General features: G+C 49.9%; 1 protein-coding gene across 2 annotated transcripts in view; it reads left to right on the forward strand.

Moving 5' to 3' along the window:
• Window positions 1-1781: 1781 nt before the first annotated feature.
• Window positions 1782-22463, forward strand: part of Map3k21 (mitogen-activated protein kinase kinase kinase 21) — a 38611-nt gene continuing 17929 nt past the window's right edge. Inside the window, exons 1-3 of one of the 2 annotated variants that reach the window (XM_087900606.1) lie at window positions 1782-2294; window positions 15144-15324; window positions 21766-21914. In XM_087900606.1, the coding sequence (XP_087756732.1) occupies window positions 2111-2294; window positions 15144-15324; window positions 21766-21914 (514 nt within the window). In that variant the 5' untranslated portion in view covers window positions 1782-2110. Of the gene's footprint in view, window positions 2295-2355; window positions 3469-15143; window positions 15325-21765; window positions 21915-22463 lie in introns of those variants that run through there. The other variant, XM_087900605.1, reaches the window with a different exon arrangement.

A 22463-nucleotide genomic window follows, 5' to 3' on the forward strand; every position in this document is an offset into this window, starting at 1 on the left:
TCCCTTGCTCGGAAGAACTACAGTTGCCGTGTGCTGGCCCAGCAGTCAGAGGCAGAAGGCAATTGCAGTATAAACATTAGAAAAACAGAAAAGTTAGGGCTGAAGAGATGGCTCAGTGGGTAAGAGCACTTGCCACAAAAACACAAAGACTTCAGTTTGGATTCCCAGGACCCAGGTGTAACCACCTCTGTAACACTAGTGTATCATAGGGAGATGAAAACATCCCTGGGGTTTGCTGATGGCCAACCTAGCTCTCGGTTCAGTGAGAGATTTTATCTTACAGGTATCGGATGGAGAAAGGTGATGTCAGATGCTCTCTTCCAGTCTCTGCACCTAGGTGCATGCATGTGTGCACACATGTGCTCATGCGTATGCACACACACAAAACTATATACATAAAAACAACAGAAAAGTTAGAAAATGTGTTTGTGAAGGGGGTCCTGGCAGACATCTGCTGGCTCTTTTAAGAAATGCTGAACTATGCTGCTGGCACACACCCCTAATCCCAGCATTCAGGAGGCTGAGGCTGGAGCATTGCTGTGACTCCCAGCCTTCTGAAGTGTGTACAAGGCCAGTAGGCTCTACATGACAAAACCCTGCCTCAAAGAGGGAGTGTTAATATGGATATCAACCACTACGAGAGAATGGTTTGGCAGCAAGCACCGCCACTAACATTTCACAGATGAGTAAATTCAGACACTGAAAGACAAACAAGCAAATCAAACAAAGCAGGAAGTGCAGAAACAAAACAAACCTCCGTACACACTTTAGTATTAAGGCTCATCCTTCTTTGTCACTAGTCAGGACCCTCAGGCTTAGCACATTTTGCTCTGATTTCTCAGGATGATTTTACAACTGTATTCTCTATTTGTTTTAAGTTTCATTGGTTGCTGCACCTTGACAGCCTGGAGCTCACAGGGGCCGCCAAGGAAAGGAAAGGTCTGTAGTGGAGGAGAGAGTTTATTATAAATATATGGGAAAACATAGCCAGAGGCAGAGACATTTGGGAGAATCCTGAATGGATTATAGACTGAACTGGGCCAAGCAGGAGAGGGAAAAGAAACGGGGTGGGGGAGGGGATCAGGCGCAGCAGCCAGGAGGCTGAAGGTACAAAATGTCTGGATTATATAGGGAAGAGTAGCCAGGCCGCTGGGCTAGAGAGTTCAGAGTAGGAAGTGGGCAGGCAAGCCGGGAGGATCCTGTAACAGGTGAGGGATGCCAGGAGAACCTGAGGGCCACTGTTCGCTTTGACGTGTTAAGCAGGCACCGCAGCAGCTAGTCTCGGGTTTGAAATTTAACAGTAGCCTACATCGGAGCTGGTGGGTGCACTGGGCTAGGCGCAACCTAGAGATCCCTGACATCGGAACGCTGCAGGCGCAGGGACACAGCAGCTTTTGGGGTTTTGCGACTGTGGCTCCCTGCCCTCTCAGGCGTCTGGAGAATTTCCACGCCTGCAGCCTGGTGAGACCAAGCACTCCTGGGCCTGGGACGAGCGTCTTTTGCTGGGATGATCTGTCACTTTACATCTGGAGCACAAGGGTCCTCTTCGCTTCATCTTCCTTTACACGGTGGAGTCCAACCGTCTTCATGCACTAAGATCTCTTTAACTTTCCGGAAAGCTCTTAAGAGGTCCCAGGCTTGCTCCGCCTTCCGGGCCACGTGAGCGCGGCAGTCCTAGGCTTCGGAGGCGGCGGGGACGCTGAAGGGCCGGCTCAGAATAGGACACAAACGGGCGTGAAAAGGGAGACAATCTCGGGGCGGGGTCAGAATGGGTCTAGAAAGCAGGTGCGGGCCCTGCAGGGCTGTAGAGGGGACCCAGTGACCTGGAGGATCGGTGGACCCACTTTGAATAAAGGGCTTGGAGTGGGATGGGCAGATCCTGGAGACAGGCACTCGCCGGCCGTGTCCAGACCCCTAAAGGACCTGTGGAAGGTGGCCCCGGGGTGAAGATTCAGGTTTACTCCAGAACTCAGAGTAGAGGGAAGGGCCAAGAAGGCTGGCACCAGGACGAGGTAAATAGACCTTGAGGTGTGGCTCCAGGAGCACCAATGAACGTGGAGAATGAACTTTGAAAGGGTGGGCACCAGGGAGGAGCTAAAGACCTGGAGGGATGGATCCAGGGACACCAATGAACTTGGAGAATGCAATTGGAAAGGAAGGGCGGGCACCAGGGGTGGAACCAGGGAAGTTTGGAGCGAGGACCGGGTTCCAGATAGCAGAATTGCAGGGGCAGAAGTGTCCACTTGGCGGAATGGATAGACAGAGGGCGTGTCAGATCGAGGAGGCGGGTTCAGGTCAGGCTCCTGGGCTAGTTCCTGGGGCTAAAGAACCCGGAGGGCGGGACGGGCACTAGGGCGGGACTAATGAACCTGGAGGGTGGACAGCCGGGGTAGAGAACACGGCAGGGACAGGGCTGGTGCCAGGGAGAACCTGGAAGACCTAGTGACCGAGGAGGCGGGGCCGGGGGAGTGACTACTGGGGAGCGCGCGGGAGTCCACGACAGACTCAGCACCCAGAGTCTGCGCCAGAGGCACAAGGCAAGAGCTAGCCAAACAAGAGCCTTCGGGCAGTGGGCGTGACCTCTGTTGTCCCGCTCAATCCCTGCACCCCTTCCCTGTTGGCTTGGACGGATGAAGCGCACTTTTGGAGACCGGGGAAACTGAGGTGGTGGCTACGGCGCTTACTCCTCTAGCGACCTCTCAATTGCCCCTATGGCGCTGCCTGGAGCCGAGGGCATGGCAGATACACCACGGTCCCCAACCCGGGGCGACTCGGGGTGCTCCTCCTCCGGGATGTGGGCCGCACTTTACGACTACGATGCGCGCGGCGAGGACGAGCTGAGCCTGAGGCGCGGCCAGCTGGTGGAGGTGCTGTCCCAGGACGCCGCGGTGTCAGGCGACGAGGGCTGGTGGGCCGGCCAAGTGCAGAGGCGCCTGGGCATCTTTCCCGCCAGCTACGTGGCGCCGTGTGGCCAGGTGCCGCCGCCTGCGTCGCCCCCGCCGCGGCCCTGCTCACCGGTGCATGTGGACTTCGAGCGCCTGGAGCTCAAGGAACTGATTGGTGCCGGCGGCTTCGGCCAGGTGTACCGAGCCACTTGGCAGGGCCAGGAGGTGGCGGTGAAGGCGGCACGTCGGGACCCTGAGCAGGACGCGGCGGCGGCGGCCGAAAGCGTACGGCGGGAAGCGCGGCTCTTCGCCATGCTACGGCACCCCAACATCATCCAGCTGCGGGGTGTATGCCTGCGGCAGCCGCACCTCTGCCTGGTGCTGGAGTTCGCGCGCGGTGGGGCGCTCAACCGCGCGTTGGCAGCCGCCGCACCGGATCCCCGCGCGCCAGGCCCGCGCCGCGCACTCCGCATCCCCCCTCACGTGCTTGTCAACTGGGCGGTGCAGATCGCCCGCGGTATGCTCTACCTGCACGAGGAGGCGGTGGTGCCTATCCTGCACCGCGACCTCAAGTCCAGCAACAGTAAGTGGGATCCTGAGAGCGGGAAGACAGGCCCTGATTAATTTGCTTTAGGTCGGTTTGTGCTCACCCTGGGGTTATTACCTTTGGGCTTCTTTTTAAAAGACAGGGACAGGCTTGATTGTAGTGTAGTTACTCTCTGGACCTGCAGGAACCCCGAGGGAGTGTTTACATGCCTGTGTAAGTCTCCCAATTCGTTTGCACAGTTTGCCAGCCCTGACCTTAAGCAGAGTCTGTCTAACCTGCTGGCCGTCATCAAACCCCCTCCTCATTTCCTTCCACTTTACAAGTTTCGAATTCCCTTTTTCCTGGTACACGCTGCAAACGCAGGACTTCATATATTTATACCGCCGGGGTGCTATGCCCCCAAATCGCCTCACCTGTCCTTGGGATTCCCAAAACCTCACCATTCAGATGTCTCTGTATGTGAAATATGACCTTACTATTGTTTGGAGGAATCTTCTCTGCAAATCAGAAGCGCCTATTTGGACTGAGAATAAGTCCACGGATCTAGTACGGTTCTGAATTCTGAAATATCTGGTTGGCTTCCGTTACCGCATCTGTAAGTCAGAGTGGGTTTTCCAGATGTTAGCAAAGAGTTGATACATGAGCTAAACACAAGTGCTAGTAAGATTTGCTGTGTGAGCGAGCTAGAGAGGATTGCTGTTTGAAGTTGCCTTTTCCCTAGAAGAGCCTCCCCCTCCCTAGACTGAAATGGAATCTCTTGCAAGACTAAAGGATTCAGGCAGAGCTGGTGCTGACCAGCCAGTGTTGCCTGCTCATCAGACCTCAGAAACCTGCTGGGGCGGGAGCTAGCTGGAAGGACACCAGTGTCTTCTGCAGAAAGACTGTAGCCAGGGGAATGAATGGGACTTTCCTTGTCTGCTTGCCTGGATTTTCTTTTGCTACCAAATCCTTCAGTACAGAAATGTACTTGAAAGTTACAAACATATTCTCTCTATTATGTAAAGGTATTATGAATAAATTAGAAGTTGTGGCTATGCATGAGCATCGGGGGGCCCTCAACCCCATCCCCCAATCTTTCTAATTTATGTCTCAGCTGCTCCAGCAATGAGTAGCAAGTCTAAGGAAGCAAGTCGTGAAGAAGTGGTGGTGTGTCTCAGCTGACCACGTGAAGGTCCCTGGAATGGGTTGCTTTAAGACCTGTGTCATACATGTTTCTGTGTGTATGTATTTGTGTATGTCCAGGTGCACATGCATGAGGGGGTGCATGTGTGTGCTCCTGCATGTGAAGGTCTGAAGTAAACCTTGAGTGTCCTTTCTTAGGTGCCTTATACCTTTTTATTGAGACAGAGTCACTCATGTCTCTGGAATTCACCAGATTTGGCTAGGCTGGCTGATCCGTCGAGCCCCATGGGTTCTCCGGTCTAGGCCTCCCCACTGCTGGAATCTTAAGAGTGTGCTGCCAGGCTGGGCTTCTTATGTGGGTTCTGCAGGTGGAACTTGGGTCCTGTCCTCGCGCTGACACAGCGAGCACTTGACTGAGCCCTTCTGTCCCGCAGCATGATCTGTGAGGAGCTTATTTATGTGCATACTTCATGCTAGTAGTGTCTGCTCTCAGTCTGTTAAGTCTGTTCCTACAGTGTGTTGTCATGGAGAGCAATGTGTATGTAGCTTCCGGCCACAGGACAATGTAAGACTCCACCTGTCTGGAAAGCCTGACCCTGGAGGGCCTCTGCTGACTGCTCAAGATTCCTTACACCAAAGGTTCAAGGCTGGAGCTCCTGCTTTTGCGTTGCTCCCAGTCTGGTTGGCTGGAGGGTTCTTTGTGTGTGCAGTTGCACATGTGGAGACCAGAAGACAACCTCAGGACTTTTTTGTTCCTCCAGTACCTTTTACCTCTTGACTGAGACAGAATCTCTGACCTAGAAACTTTCTCATCCTAGGCTAGACTGACTCGCTAGTGAACCTTGAGATTCCACCTGTTTCTTTCCCTGTGCTGGGATTACAAGCTCACATCAGCATTCCCGGTTTTTTACATAGGACTTCTAGGGCTCTCTCTTAGGCACACACGATTACAAGCAAGTGATTTACTGTCTGAGCTATCTCCCTAGACCTGGCTCAGTGAGTCTTGAGGGGCCCACCACATGCTCACAAGCAGTGCATGTTTGTGTGTGTAGTACAGGAGTGCATAGGAGTCCCTGTCTGTGCACTTTCACATGAAAGGTGAACTTTCAAGGAATTCCCCATACTTTGAAATCATTTTGAAAATAAGAAGTCGCATGGTTTCTGTTCACACCAGCCAACTTTAGACTTCTGCAGGTTTGGGAGACGCTTTGTACTTTGGAAGCGGTTTCCCCCAAAGTAACTTTGGAAAATCTTTCATCCCTGGAAGAAATAGCCCAACATCCTAGGGGGTTTTTAATTTCTTTAAAGATAGACAAGGCTTCCTTTATTTTAAATTGTTGCTGTTGTAAGCAGGAGATATAACTCAGTTCCGAGAGTGCTTTCTTAGCATGGGGCTCCATCTCCAGCATCCCAGAAACTGGGCATTCTTGTAGTCCTTGGACTCTGAAGGTGGGGCTGGGGAAACAAGTTTAAGGTTATCTTAAGAGATATACTGAGTTGGAGCCAACTTGGTCTGTGTGAGACCTTGTCTCAAAACACTAAAAAACATTTAAAAACACTCTAAATGGGTTAGCTGACTGGATAGACAGTATCCAGTCTATATCCAGTATATCTCGGCCAAGGATTTGTTTTGATATCACTATAATTATAATTACTTGATTAGAATGAAGAGAGCTAACCGAATGTGGCCGACAATGTTCAAATCATGATGAGGCTCATAGGCCCTGTCCTTGATGCCTGTTTCATCTGTTCAGTGAACACATGAGTATTTTGGAATTCCCTCCAATGTAGGAGCCTTTTCTTCTTGCTCTGGCTGCGGAGTGTAGCAGCATGGCTTCAGCAGGTTGTGTTTGACTGCATTATTTGCTGACGGTGGAATGAGTTATGGGCTGTAAACAGGGCTTTGAGTCAAGACTGAGCTTTATTTCACTCTGCAGTCAGCCCACATGGCTGGAGAGTAGGGGAGGCTGGCGCCCAGCCGGTGTGTGTGTAGGGGGGGGTGACTGCTGAAACAGAGGCTTGAATTTGAGCTTGTTGGAAGATTTTACCCTTTTTTCCTTTTCTTTTCCTTCCTTCCTTCTTTTCTTCCTTCTTTTCTTTCTTTTTTTTTCTTTTTCTTTTTTTTTTTTTGGTCTGAGACAAGGTTTTTCTGTGGACTAGCCCTGGCTGTCCTGGAACTCACTCTGTAAACCAGGCTGTCCTCAAACTCTGAGAGATCCGCCTGCTTCTTTCTTCCGAGTGCTGGGATTTAAAGTGCTCAGCGATTCTATACCTTTGGACACATTTTCTTTTCTAGTGTGTTTTAAGTCTTACTACTTGTTGGCAATTTGTCTGTGAGGAAGCATCAATGAAATAGACAACTTTTGCCCTTTCTGACTGAGAGTTGAGCCAAAGCTGCAGGTGTGTGTGTGTGTGTGTGTGTGTGTGTGTGTGTGTGTGTGTGTAGAGGCCAGAGGTCAGCCTTAGGTGTCGTTCCTCAGGATGCTTTTGCCTTGTTTTTTGAGACAGGGTCTTGCCAGTCTGGCTAGGTTTGTTGACCATCCTGCCTCCAGGGGTCTCCACTTGCCCAGCACTGGATTATAAACAAGTGCCACCTTGCCTGGCTTTGTCCTTCTGGTTCTGGGAGATCAAACTGTGGTCCTCATGTTTGCATAGCAAGTCCTTCACCCACTGAACCATGTCCCCTGCAGCCTGAAAGTTGCAGGTTTTGAGCTTCACGGTAGTAAAGAAATACGGGGGCCCTGAGACTGGCACAGCATGGAGCATCATTGCTGGCTAAGCTGTCTGTCTGTTTGCCCTTGCGGCCTGCAGGGAAATGAAACAAAACTGCTTTGAGGAGCTGTGAAACTGCCTCCTGCCCCATCGGGATGGAGCCCAGGGTCTCCCAAGAAATTCCTCAGTCGCTCCCTGAGCTGCATCCTTAGACCTCCTTCTGTTTTGTTTTGAGACATGGTCTGGCCATACAGTGTGGGCTGGCCTTGAAAATATTCTGTAGCCCAGGCAGACCTTGACCTTTCAAATCCCAGCCTCTTGAACAGCTGGAATGAAAGGTCTGAGCCAGCAGAGCCAGCAGAGCCAGCAGGTTTTATGTATATGTTCAGAGAGGCAGGGTGGAGGGACGCAAACCAAACACCTTGTGCTCCAGGATGCATCTAAACCGCCTTAGCCATTTCTGGGTCACAAGAACACTATGGCAAGCAAGGGACAATGACAACATCTCTGTCATCAGACTCCAATGAGAAGGACTGGCAGTCATGCTGGGTTAGTGTTAGCATGTCTACCAGGTAGTCAAGCTGGAGAGAGAGGGTGGTGGTGGAGGAACGGACCATCTCAGAACAGAGGCACGGGACGCGGGTAGAGCATCTTGGGGTGGAGAGCTTGAGGTACACACGGTCAGACCTGTGGACCCATGGAACTCTGATGCCTCTGCCTGGGAGCATTGTCTGCCTGGAACTGGTATATCTGACTTGAGTTATTTGTTTATTTCTTGTATCTATGTGTTTTCGTTGCTGGGCAGAACACAGGGCTAGGCAAGTGTCTACTTTGTAAGGGCTCTACCACTGGGCTACATCCCCAGCCCTGACTCTTGTTTTCGGTGACTAGCCAATGAGGAGCAAGGATCAAGGTAGATGTGAGGTGAGAGAAGGATGTCATTGCTGTCCCACAAAAATGGCTTCCAGGAATCTAGGTGTGAGGCCTTTAGTTCATGCTTGCTTACACCAGAACATGAGAGTTTAACATTACCATACTCTTCAAAGGTCAGGGCATTAGCTTAAGGCCACTCAGATCTGATTTTTTTTTTCCTCCTGAGACAGAACCTGATGTATAACAGGCTGGTCTCGCCTCTGTAGGCAGGCAGGGATGACCTTGAACTTCTGGTCCTTCTGCCTCTACTTCCTGAGTGCTGGGGTTATAAACACATACCACCACACCCCTTTATGCTGTCCAGGAGTGGGATGGAATTCAGGGCTTCCTGCATGCTAAGCAAGCACTCCCCCAGCTGAGCCACATCCCCAGTCCTGGTGACTGTGTGACCGTGGTCAAATCACGGAGCACCCTGGTTTGTGTGACATTGTGTCTTGGGGATCGACTCAAGTCCTGAGGGGAAAATCTGCCCCGTGGTTCTTCACTCCAAGGGCTGCTGGGCAAACATTACCACGGAGGCAAACAGCACTATGAGGCGCAGTAGCAGTTACAGGTGTGGCTGGATGGAAGGACCGGCATGGGTTTGTGGGAGGAAATGCTTCCAGTGTGGCTGGGCCCTGAGCCTTGGTGTCGTGCGAGGGTGTGTGTGCATGGGGAGCGGAGGAACATTTGATGATGGTGCCCTCAGAGATTGCCCAAAGAGCAGCAGTGAAAAGAGTGACCCTCACACACCAGCTCGCACACCAGCTCGCACACCAGCTCACACACCTTGTGGATGATTAATGGACAAATCACCATATGCTTTGATTTTTTTGATTCCCTGGAGACTCGGAATGTATTCATTTGGTTCGCTACTTGGCTGAAATTTTTCTTCTCTTTTTAAAAACCCCTTTATTTCTTTTTGATTTTCTATGCATCGGTATTTTGTCTGCATGGAAATCTGTTCATCAGGTACATGCCTGGTGCCCACTAAAGGCATAGGAGGTTATCAGACCCATAAAACTGGAGTTACAGATGGTCTTGAGAGACCCTGTAGATGCTGGAAACAATCCCGAGTCCTCTGAAAGAGCAGTCAGTGCTCTTAGCCACTGAACCATGTCCCCAGTCCTTATTTTCTTGTGTGTGTGTGTGTGGGGGTGTGGTCTGAGCATCTGTCCACCTTAGTCTGTTCTTGAGGTATTCTACTGATGGAGCCGTCTCCTCAGTCCCAGCCTGCTTTCTCTAGGTGCCTCCACTATTACTGAGCTGATAGAAATCTCCATGCAGAGGTCTCATGCCATGAGCTGTGAACAGTCTTCCATGACAACGGAATACTGGTGGAAAGGCTTGTCTCATATATTTGGTTTGTGAGCGCTGTGGTGGGCTGGCACAGGGCGGTGTGTGTGTGTGTGTGTGTGTGTGGCTATTTTAGTTAACTGTATCTGGGTTTTCTTTGCTGAAGTCTGTCTCCTTATACTTAGTAAGATGTTCATTCATTCATTCATACACTGGTTATTTACTGGTTGTATTGGTGTCAAGAGTCTTTCCAGGCTGTTGGTTCGCTGTAGTGGACAGACTGGAAACAAGCTCCTCCTCCGGGGCTTCAGACAGACCCAGGGCTTCAGACAGATGTTAAATCTGTTGATTGGTGAATGATGCTTAGCCTAGGTGCTTAGCTTGGAAGGGAGATGACAGTCAGATATGGTGAGCTCATGTTTGGAATATTGGGATTTGAGAGGATGAGGCAGGAGGATTGCTGGGAGTTTGAAACCACCCTAAACTACATGGTGAATTTCATGTCAGCCTGGGCTTCACGCTGTAACACCCTCTCTCAAAACAAAAGCTACAGCAAGAGAAAGCTGGGCATGCTAGTGCAGGCAGGAGAGCCAGCCTGGGTTACACAATGAGACCTGGTCTCAGGGGAAGCAAAGAGAGAGAATGTACTTTTATTAGGGTGTGCAGCAACGTGCTAGATTGTCTTCCCAAACAGTGGGCTTTTAGGGAAATCCTGAGTCTTGAGAAAGTGTCTGGAAAAAAACCATGTTCTTGTGGGAAGTGAGGAAAGCTATGTCAAAGTTCTTAGCTAGAAGTTGTCACGGACAGAGGGAGAGAAAAGAAGAGAGGAGAGAACACCCGCCAGAACCCTGGCGGTGGTGGGGGTCCGCTAAGCTTTCACTTGTCACAGGAGGGTGGGTGGTCTCAGTTGTCTTGGGTATGTTTTGGTTCTTTGAATGCCATTGGGCGACAGTTTGAGAGCAGATGCAGAGGGCCCTGGCTGAACTGAGAAATCCTGGAGTCAGAATGATGGAGGAGGGGAGGGATCAGAAAAGCCAAGGGTTTGTAGATCTTTTGGGAAGAGAGGGCACCAGCAGGAACAGCCTGGAGGAGAAGCAAGGCAGGGAAGGGGTTCTCTGAGGCCGGTCAGCAGTCAGAGGGGGTGGGGCTAGGACTAAGCTTGGGGAGCAGTGTGCTCTGAGGACACCTGCTTGGCTGTGATTGTTTTTACAGCCTCTTCCTTTGTGAGCAGGGTGTGACCCTTTCTCAGGAGGGCAGAGGTGAGTGATTTTACACTTGTCAGGTGACATAAGGTGACAGAGCTTGTGATAATTTCTCTTCCTCCTGAACATTCCTCACAGAAAGTCTTGGTTATTTGTTTACCCATTCAGCCAACAAAGACACAACAGTATCCACGAAAATGCCAGGTCCAGTTGCCACGGTCCCAGCATCCACAGGTGGTTCCCGTGGCAGGGGCTCTGATTGAAGGCTCTGGGGAGGCACGTGGTGCGCATACATACTGGAGACAAAGCACTTACACACACAGTGCAGATAAATCTTTAGAAGAAAAGAGGGAAGCTTCCAGTCAAGTTAGGGGGAAGGCACCAGGAAAGGGCTCTCTACTGATTGTTCAATATGAAGCAGGATCCCGTTGGCGTGAAAAACTCATAAGAAGTTCAGAGAGCCTGGCTTACTACTGGAGGGTTTTTCACGCAGTGAGCATGGGTTAGGAGGTGGGGACGCAGAGACGAGGCTGTGGTTTTCATTTTGTTTTAAAATGTGCAGCGACTTTGGATACCAGAATTGTTAGAACGTGGGGTTCATGTGGGGAATACAAGAAAGAGCTGGTAAGATCATATCAAAAGATGGCAAGCAGCCAGGCCAGGGGCAGGCCCTTCTTCTGTAGCTCAGGGAAGAGGGCTGAGGTGGGAAGGGGATTGAGATCAGAGGAAATGCAGGTAGAATATCGTAAATGTCCACAGCTTCCTCCCCTTTCATAGCCAGTGCCCCTACTGTGTGCAAAACGGACATTCGTCAGGTCACCTTGAGACCCTGGCTCGAGATCAACGCTGCTCTCGTAAATGCCTTCTCCGTCGCTCCTTTTCTCCACTTGTTGATTTTTTTTTTTAAATAATGCATTCCTAGTTAAAGATTAATTGAGACCCATCTGTCTCACAGAATGGAGTCTGGATTCAGTGACCCCATAAATGTTGGAGAAAACAGAAAGGGTATGCTGTAATTGCTTTTTTAAAAAAAAAAAATCTTCATGCCAACAAATTGACAAAGGCCTAGAGGAGACTCAAGAGAGACTCATAGTGGGGTGGACGGCCAAGCACAAGGCCTGGTCCTGAAGGATAGAGCACCCAGACAGGGCCAAGAGCTCTTGCTGCAGTCTCAGAGAAGGTTCTGGAAGGCTCCCAGCTCAGCTGCTGAGAAGCAAGCCCACCTGCTTAACGCGACTCTGATCCAGACAGCCCTTTCTATGTCTGTTCCTATGTCGAGGGACCGGAAGTGGAAGCAGGCCCAACCTGCGTGCACCTGAAACCTGGCGAGACCTGGAGGGAGGCCCAGGTCTAATTTACCTGTTGAGGTGGCAAGTTGTGGTTTCGGTCACGTTGCCCAAAAGATAAGGAATTTCAGGAATTCTGCCATGCCAGTTGGAAAGAGAGTCCCACACAATGGGTCCTTTTGTGGAGCTCGGGCCCACAGTTGGTACTGAGGTGTTATTTTAACTCGTTTTGTGTTGATCTGGAGTGTGCAGTGCCAGTTACTAGGGGAACTTTGGACCCAGGGAAAGAGCGGCTGGCTTCTAAACCATAGGTGGACAACCACTAGCGTGGGCCGCTCTCCTGCTGGCCCTCCGGCCCGCCGGGAAGGAAGCTGGCTCCTTGCTGGCCTGAGCCCAGCTCTCCCTCCTAGCTGCTCTCCTGTGTTGTGGAGGCCACCCTCTGGCCTCACACGTGGCGTGGATCTGGGGACGAGGGCTTTTTTCGAGGTCCGCTCTCATTGCTGCTGCTGTGCCTTCTGCATTAGCGACTTGGCTCATTGTTGTGATCAAATTCCAGACAAGAGCCTTACAGGACGAAGTGTGTACTTTGGCTCGTAGTTCAGGAGGCAGATCGGCTCCTCCATGATGGAGAAGGCGCAGCCGCGGGAGTGTAAGGCAGTCGGTGGTCAGAAAGCAGAGTGGGAGCCGGAAGTGGGGCCGAGCTTTGAAGCCACAAGGCCTGCCTCCTGTGACGTCTTTCCTCCAGCTAGACTCCACCTCCCAGAAGTTCCTCATCCTTCCAAAAACAGTGCTGCCAGCTTAGGACCAGGTATTGATGCACGTGGGGTCATTTCTCATTCAGACCACACCTTCCTGTCCACTTGTTGCAAGAATGAGATAATGAAGGGAAGAGAGTCTGTGAAATCGGTTTTACAGGGCAGCAAGTCCTTTTCAGGACAAATGAAGTCAGAGACAGAATGGGGGGGCAGGCGGGACAGAAGCTGGATGTAGGGGCTAATAATTGGCGTTTGTTTCTGTGGTTAAGAGCACCCACTTAAAGGATTAGGGGCTACATCTCTTTTAAAATAGGATTTATGTTTCTTAAAATTCAAAAGGACAAAATAGGCTTTTAGCTTACAGGAAGTACTGTCTGCAGGCGTTTTGGGTTGCCTTGTCTCACTGGGACGTCATGGCACAGATAGAGGATGTTAGAGCCTCCATACAGGCACATTTCTGCACACAGCCCTGGGATCTTGGGTGGCGCTCTTAGGTTATAAACTGAAAGTTTTAATTGCTCCCTGACTGACTGGCACATTAAGAGCTGAAATGTGTGGAAACAGTGGAAGATGGCTGGTGGTATTTTTACCATCAGAATGGGCAGTCTGTCGTTGATGGAGGCGAGCCCAGCATTCGTTGATAGAGGCTAGCCCAGCATTCGTTGATGGAGGCTAGTCCAGTATTCGTTGATGGAGGCTAGCCCAGCATTCGTTGATGGAGGCTAGCCCAGCATCCATTGAGGAATACAGAGTTCAGTATTGCTGTGGGGACTTGGAGGAGTGATAGAATAATTTCTAGAGTTAAGTTTTATATGTAAATGCACAGAGAAGTGTTAGCTAAAGAATAAATTAACAGCTCAGCCCAAAAGACAGGCAGGCACCAGCAAGTGTGGGCTGAGCTGGGTGATCTGCCTCTGAAGGGTTTGCCTTCTACATTTCCAATTTCATGAACTCATGGTGTCTCGCCAGTGGTCTCCCTGGGTTCAAATGTCTGTGATGGTTTTGCAGACGATGTTTGATAATGAGCCATGTTAATATGTCATCTATTGGTAGCAGTCTCTCGTGCATCCAGCAGGAAGGGCACCCTGCTTTGATTAGGACAGGACTTCTCGGAGGGGAACATTTATTTTTCTTGTGTTGTCTTTGATAACTGATTCTAACTGAGATATCTTGGCGAAAGGCTCTTGCCCCTAGGAATCATTTACTTTCCGCTGCAGCTGCATGCACTGTGCTGGAAGATTGCCTTGAAGCTCTGTCTGCTCGCGACTGCACACTGCTGGGACTGAAGGTGGCAGGATGCAAACTCACTCTCCTTGACTCTGGCAGCTGCCATGAGATTGCATTTTATTTTTTTTATTTATTTATTTTTATCTACGAGAGCTGACAATGTTATGTTCACATTGCACAGTACAATGGAAACCACATTTTAAATTCTGCTTCTCCCCTCCGAAGTCATTCTTGTGGCTAGGAAGCTGGGGTGGGGTTTCCTTGCCAGGCTCAACACTGTGACCTCCTGGTGAAATAGAACAATGACAACAGAAAAATACCAGGAGCGCCCTCTGCTTTCATCTCCCTGGCTGAGTCATGCCAGGTTAAGTGGGCACCATGACAGGGTGAGTGGGTGTTCTCAACACTGGCCGCCCAGCCATCATGGACATGCGACCTCTCCCATGGATGGCCCCATTCCAGGAACAGATCCCATGGATATCATCCCAGGAAGAGGAGGGTTACCCCATGGGGTGCTGGGATCATACCGGGTGGGGAACCTTCAGGAAGCCTGGGTCGGAGCGGGGAGCATGAGCCCATGCAGGAAGAGGAGCAGAGAATGGAGCTTCAGGGAGCTTTCCTTGTTGACATGCATCGTTGACAGGCACCTGAGAGCCGTGGGTAGAACATGTACTGCAGTCACAATGCAGACTTGGGCTACCCAATTGAGATTGTATTTCAGAAGCCATTGAAAAGGGCTGGGGTTGTGGCTTAGTGGTAGAACCCTTCCTTGTGTGCATAAAACTCCGGGTCCAACCCCTGGTAGGGTGAACAAAGTTAGAGGGTCGTGAAAGGTGGATGTGAATGCACACACACTGTGCTGTGTACAAGTTTCTATGGGCAAACAGTTTTTAAAGGGAAAGAGTCTTGCTATTAAAAATACAGAGCAAAACAGAATAGATGACTTAGAAGAGTTGGGCTGGGAGTGAAACCATGTGCTGAGGTCCTTCCCACCCTATCCCTGCAGTTTTGCTGGGAATCAGACTGGGAGGGAATCACAGGCTGAGGTCCTTCCCACCCTATCCCTGCAGTTTTGCTGGGAATCAGACTGGGAGGGAACCATGGGCTGAGGTCCTTCCCACCCTATCCCTGCAGTTCTGCTGGGAATCAGACTGGGAGGGAACCACGGGCTGAGATTCTTCCCACCTTTATCCCTGCAGTTTTGCTGCTGGAGAAGATAGAACACGATGACATCTGCAACAAGACGCTGAAGATCACCGACTTTGGCCTGGCACGGGAGTGGCACAGGACCACCAAGATGAGTGCTGCAGGGACCTACGCCTGGATGGCTCCTGAGGTCATCAGGTCCTCCCTGTTCTCCAAGGGCAGCGACATCTGGAGGTGAGCCTATGCCTTTCTTTGCTTGCCACCTCTGGTTGCTGTTGTATTTCATCCGTGGAGACTTCAGGACTTCCTGATTCTGCCATGAATAGCAAAGAGCTTCTAAGTGCGTTGATCTAGATGTGCCTTGCAGAATATTTGCTTCACTATGTAAAGATGTGCTGCATTGGTTTATGTTGTGGAGTATTTGTTTAACCATGTAAAGATGTGTGCATTTATTTAATTGTGTAAAGGTGTGCTGCATTTATTCAATTGGGTAAAGATGTGTTGCTGTTTTACCTTGCCTGCAAAAGGCATCTGATTGGTCTAGTTAAAAGCTGAACAGCCAATAGTGAGGGAGGAGATATACGCACACCTCCCAGTCAGGGGAAGTAGGAGGAGGAATTTAAGCTCAGAAAAGAAAGGAAAAGAAATGCCAAGGAGGTGCCAGAGGCCAGCCAGCCAAACACGGAGGAAGCCGGAGTGTAAGACATACAGAGTGGAAGAAAAGTAAACAACCCTGAAGCAAAGTGTCGATGAATAGAAATTAAGTTAAATTAAGTTAAAAGAGCTAGTGGGACAAGCCCAGGCTAAGTTCAAGCATTTATAATTAATAATAAGTCTCCGTGTCTTTACTGGGGAGCTGGTTGGTGGCCCAGAGAAAACGCCAGCTACAGATGCAATGACAAGAAACTTGTCACTTGACTTCCTGTCCTGTGGTGCGATCTCTGGGGTAATTAAGTTAAAAAAGGAAGGCTTATTTGGCTCAGGGTGTCTGCGAAGAGGCAGAACTTCATGGCTGGATGTTTGTGGCAACTTAAGCTGCTTCCTTCATGTCGCCCAGGAAGCAGAAAGAGAAGGGAGAAGAGACTGAGGTTCCAGGGTACCCTCCCAGGGCAGATCCCAGTGATTGACCTTCCTTGTATGAGTCTCTGCTTCCAGAGGCTCTGCTACCTCAGGTTGGGGTCAAAGCTCCGACACATTAGCTTTAGAGGGATGTTTAAGATCTAGCCTATAGACTCCACCTGGTCCGAAACGGCTCCTGCTCACCTCAATGCAGGCAGATCTATCCAGTCTCAAGAGTTCAATGGTTCTAAGTTCAAAGTCTTTTCTGAGACTCAAGGCAAAATCTCTCTGCGTGTTATTGTATATGCATGTGTATTAGTAAGTGTGCGTTCATGTGCGTTATTAATTGCATGCACATGTATGTGTTATTAAGTGTACATGTGTGTGTACATATGTGGTAAGTGTGTGTTATTGAGTATTTTAATCGGGGTTACTATTGTTGTGAAAAGACACCATGACCATGGTAACTCATATAAAGAAAACATTTAATTGGGGTGGCTCACTTACAGTTTCAGAGGCTCAGTTCATTATCATCGTGATGGGAAGCGTGGTGGCCTGCAGGCAGACATGGCGCTAGCTAATCTTGACCAGAAGGCAGCAGGAAGTCAACTCACAGTTACACTGAGGGAAACCTGAGCAAAAGAGACCTCAAAGCCCTCTCCCACAGTGATTCACTTCCTCTAACAAAGTCACACATCTTAATTAGTGTCATTTTCTTTTGGGACCATTTTCTTTCAAACCACCACATCTAAGTATGTGTGTGTGTGTGTGCATATGTATATGATTGTATATGCACGTGTGAATGCATGTGTATGTTATAAAATTTGTGTGTTACTAGGTGTGTGTCCACACATGCGTGTTAAGTGGATGCATATGTGTGTGTTATTGTGTGCAAGCTTGTGTGTATTGAGTGTGTGCAGTGTGTTCACACATGGAGGTGAGAAGTTGGTACTGAGTGTCTTCTGCCATCTTTACCTTATCTTTTGAGATAAGACTTGAGTCTGGAGCTCACTGATTGGCTAGACTGGCTGGTGAACAGGCCCCTGGGATACACCTGTCTGCTGGGATTACAGATATGTGAGACAATGTCTGACTCTTTTATATGGGTGCTGGAGATCTGAACACAGGTCCTCCTGCTTGAGAAGCAGACACTTTACCGACCCTCCAGCCCTCAAAAACAAACAAAACACAAAAAACACCAACAAAAACCTGGTAACTGTAATCTTCTTCTTCTTCTTCTTCTTCTTCTTCTTCTTCTTCTTCTTCTTCTTCTTCTTCTTCTTCTTTTTTAAGAAAAAGGAAGTTATCCACTTTTGAGATACAATGACACACCGAGCTCTGGAAAGGAGGAATAAGAAAATAGCAGGGAGGGATCAGAGCAAAGCAAAACTGAGCCCAGCAGCCGCCCACGTATGTCCGTGCCTGGTGTCTGGGGCACAGGTCAGCAGAATGTGGCTTGGGCAGCCCTGATTGTGGGTTCTGTGAACTGCTGCTCAGGTGGTCTTTCTCCTGGGCTGGCTCTGCTTGCTGCCGTCAGCTTCCCCTGGTTGCTCTAACTCCGGAAGTTCTCCTCACAATTTCCTCATTTTCTAGCTCCACACTTTGCCCTCTCAGGGACAGCGAGACTTCCTTCTGGTTGTTCCAGTTCAAAGTCCCTGTCTTCTTGATGCTGGTCATTTCTTTAACAGCTAGGTCTGTCTGCCACGTGGAAATGTGCCTCTCCTCCCCCGAGACAGGATTTCTCTGTGTAGTCCTGGATGTCTTGGAATTCACTTTGTAGACCAGGCTGGCCTCGAACTCACAGAGATCCTCCTGCCTCTGCCTCTCGAGTGCTGGGATTAAAGGCATACACCACCACTGCCCATCAGAAATACAGCTTTTTTGGCTGAACTGCAAGTGTTTAAAATATTTCCACTCTTTCTCACTCCTGATCCGAGTTGCTAAAAGCAGTTGGTGATAACCGTGCCACAACCCCAATGCTCGGCTGTGTTGAAATTTTCTCTCTCAGATTACTGAGTCTCCTGCCTTCAAATTTTAGCCTCATCCAAAGTCTCAGGCTGTGGGCAAGATGTCAGCATTGCCGGAATGTAACTCAAGTGGTGTGTAGGGTGACGTCTGCTGGAGCCCTTGTGGGCACAGTCATTCCTGGCCTCACTTCCTTCAGCGTCCTCATCCTGAGCCCCGCTGGATGTGATGACTTCCAGAACTCTAGGCCTCCTCCTGCTCCTTCTACAAACTTGACCCAAGGCTTTCGACCCACAGTGTTAGGTGCCATCCCAGCAATGACCCATGTTTTCTGTGTTAGTCAGCTTTCTGTGGCTGTGACAAAATTCCCAAGGTGATTAACCCTTAAGTGCTAGAGGAGGCTGCTTGTTCTTCCTGGCCACCAGGCTAGCTTAGACCCGAAATAGTCTCACAGAAACTGTATTAATCAAAACACTGCTTGGCCCATTAGCTCTAGCTTCTTATTGGCTAACTCTTACATCTTAATGTAACCCATCTCCATTAATCTGTACATCACCATGAGGTCGTGGCCTACCAGCAAAGTTTCAGCACATCTGTCTCCAATGGCAGCTCCATGGCGTCTCTCCAACTCCATTTCCTTTATCCCAGCATTCTGTTTAGTTTTCCCTGCCTAGCTCTGTTCCTCTACAGCTCTGCTATAGGCCCAAAGCAGTTCCTTTATTAACCAATGAAAGCAACAGATAGACAGAAGGACCTTCCACATCACTTAAGAAGGGAATGTTTGTCTTTTTAATTTAAGAGTGCTCACAGTTTGAAAGCCTTCTTCTCGTGGGCCTTTGACTTGGTTGTTTCCTGGGCCTGTGGGGAAGCAGTGCATCATGGGGAACAGAGCTGCTTACTCCGTGGCAGCCAGAAAGGAGGGGTATCAAGCTGGGCAAAGGGGTGCACACCATGGTGTGAATTGAGATTGCTCCCCTGTGTTGTCCCCACCGTGGTGGATAGGACATCCGAAGCTATGAGTGAGGAACAATGATTGCTCTGGTCAGGGGTTTCTTCCCGGCTTTGTGACAGTGATGAGGGAAGCGAACCTGTAGGACAAGCAAGAGACTCGCTCTTTAATCCGGCTTATGTCAACCCCCCAAAGTCACAACCCACACTTTAATATTTGTGTATGCTAGAAGCCGCTCCCTCACTTCCACACATGGCACTCTCGGGGGAGATTTTCATCCGATCCACCAGAGAGCTCTTGGTTACCCCACAGCAGCCATGCCACTGCTGTATGAGGTAACCATACAACCGTGCTTGGCAGGTTGACCTAGTAGCTAAATTGATGACCTTGGTCAAAATAACACTGGGTGAGGCAACCCAGGCAAGGAAAATGAACACTGCACGTTCTCCCTGCTAGTAAATGCAGCGTCTAATTTAACTGTAGTGCTTGTGGAGGTCAGGAAACTCGGTGGGAGCTGCTGGGAGAGGGATGTCTCAGGGCAGGGGCAGCAGAAATTAGGTGCTATCTGAGGAGGGGTGGAACTGGGGGATGGGACTGTTTAAGGAGTGAGGGGAAGGGAAGATAGGGGACACAAGGGAGCTGGGGGGAGGATTAACCAAAAGCAAAGGGCACGCAAAAGCCGCATAGAAGCCTACTATCCTGTAATCAAATAAGAATATAGAATTTATGAAAAAGGACTTTGAGAGGAACTGCACTGGCCGTGACTTTTATGAACTGAGGCGAAGACTCTGCAGTGCCCTGGAGACAGTGGAGACTCCTCAGAGCTTTCCCGTGGTGAGATAGTGGTTCAGACCTCTGAGGGCAGAGCTGATCATGTGCATTTTAGAGAGCAAGGAAGATCTTGTCAAGTTGTGGAAGTGAACTCACCTGTCTTTTCTTCTCCCTTCCTTCCTTCCTTCCTTCCTTCCTTCCTTCCTTCCTTCCTTCCTTCGTTTCTTTCTTTCTTTCCTTCTTTCTTTCCTTCTTTTTTGATTTTTCGAGACAGGGCTTCTCTGTGTAGCTTTGGTTCCTGTTCTGGAACTCACTCTGTAGACCAGGCTGGCCTTGAACTCACAGAGATCTGCCTGCCTCTGCCTTCTGAGTGCTGGGATGAAAGGCATGCCCACCACTGCCTGGATCAGTTGTCTTTTAAGAAATTATCTGCCAGGGTTCTAAAAACTACTAACTCCCCCATAAACCAATTTTACCTTCAAAATAATGTCTTAAGACTAGACCCCTTTCTAAGATGGGCACTGGTGGCCCACACCTTTAATCCCAGCACTCGGGAGGCAGAGGCAGGGAGATCTCTGTGAGTTTGAGTCTAGTCTGGTCTACAAGAGCTAGTTCCAGGACAGGCTCCAAAGCTACAGAGAAACCCTGTCTCCAAAAACACAAAAGGAGAGGGAGAGGGGGAGAGAGAAACTAGACCCCTTTCTGCGTGTCCGCCCTCCTCTGTTACAAGCGCTAGTCCGGCAGCGCTCATGCGCTCTGATGTGGGATTCCGGAAGTGGTGAGAGTACACGCTTTAGCAGACGGAGCAGATACACGGCCGAAACCCACCTGTACTTCGGTTTCAGTTAAGCAAAGATGATTCAGATTTTCATTAAAAGTTGCCAATCAGGAAAAAAGGAGAGATGCCTGACTGGTAACAGTAACAAATGGCGGGGACCAGCATGGTGGCTCAGGGAACCAAGACTCTTGCGGCCAAGTCTGACGCCCTGAGATTCAGATGATGGAAGGAAAGAACCGGCTCCTGCGAGCTGTCCTCTGACTTCCGCTTCCCAGCTCACACGGAGCTTGCTAAATTAAATCACACGCTAAATTATAAATAAACAAAAAATGAAAAGCCGTAAGAATGCCAGTTGTGCAGGTACAATGGTGTGTGCCTGTAGTCGGCCGGTCAGCGGACTGTAGCAGAGATCCCTTTAGCGCAGGGTTTGAGGGTAGCCTGGGCCACACAAACCTCACCACAGCAATGTATGTCTCTTATGATTCGGCCTGTCAGTGTAAATCTAACGAGTCATCAAGGGTAGCGGTTCTCAACCTGTGGACTGCGACCCCTTTGAGGTTGCAGATGCCCTGTGAAGGAGCAATGAAATAGTTTTATGGTTGGGGTCACCTCAACATGAAGAATTATTTTAAAGGGTCACAGAATTAGGAAGGTTGAGAACTCTGTTCTAGAGTGACGGAATTTGGGGGGATTGAAAAAAATATATGTATGGGTGTTCTGCCTGAGGGCTTAGCTGCACATCACATGCATGTAGTACCTGTTGAGGCCTGAAGAGGGCATCAGAACCCCAGGATTGGAGTTGGAGACAGCAGGGACCTGTTGTGTTGGTGTTGGGACTAGGACCAGAGTCCTGGAAGAGCAGCCAGTGATCTTTTTAATGGCTGAGCCATCTCTCCAGACCCCTTATGGGGTAGCTTTGTGAGACAGGGTCACACTGTGTAGCCTGGAGGTCATAATCCTCCCGCCGCCGTCCCCTGCATGCTGGGAATGCAGGTGTGCACTATCATACTCTGGCTGGTCTGGAGCGGAGCCACCTCCTGCCCCGGGAGAGCAGTGGTCTTGGGTCAGCTGGAAATGCTGATCCCAGTGGGAGCTGAGTTGGGGTTGGGGTGGCTGCTGAACCCAAGTCACTAATGGAAACTTTGCTTTCCAGCTATGGGGTGCTGCTGTGGGAGCTGCTCACAGGCGAGGTCCCTTACCGTGGCATCGACGGACTGGCTGTGGCGTATGGGGTGGCCGTCAACAAGCTCACGCTGCCCATTCCATCCACCTGCCCCGAGCCATTTGCCAAGCTTATGAAAGGTACTGCTTGGCCTGATCTCAAGCGTCTAGGGGCGAGGAAAGTTGTGTATAGGGACAGTAGTGTTTTCTAATTTTTTTAAAAAAGCATTATGTGCTCTAGTGAAATGACTCAGCACATAAAGACATTTTGCCACCAGGGTTGACAGTCTGAGTTCAATCCCCACATGGCAGAAGAGGTCAGACTCCCATGGGTGGTCCTCGGACCTCTAACTGTACGCAGTGGCCCCCCTGAGCCTGCACAATAAAGCAGTGGACAAGCAAAGGAAATATGAATCTGATGGCGGTAGCTCATGTCAGTAATCCCAGCATTCAAGAATCTGAGGCAGGAGAATTGCTTTGAGTTTCCAGGCCAGCCTGAGCTAATATGAGACCCTATCTCAATTTTTTTTTCCTCTTAAGTGTGCTATGCTGAGAAACTCCACCTCTACTGGAGAAGTGAGTCACAGGCATTTTCAGGCATGTAACTTAAAGCCACCCAGCATTATCAGTGGTGCCTGGCCTTCCCTGCCGCTGCCCCACTGTGTGCCAGCAGACAGCACAGTCCTGAGC

This window comes from Myodes glareolus, chromosome 22, assembly GCF_982192425.1.
Source record: "Myodes glareolus chromosome 22, mMyoGla1.1, whole genome shotgun sequence".
NCBI classification, from domain to species: Eukaryota; Metazoa; Chordata; class Mammalia; order Rodentia; family Cricetidae; genus Myodes; species Myodes glareolus.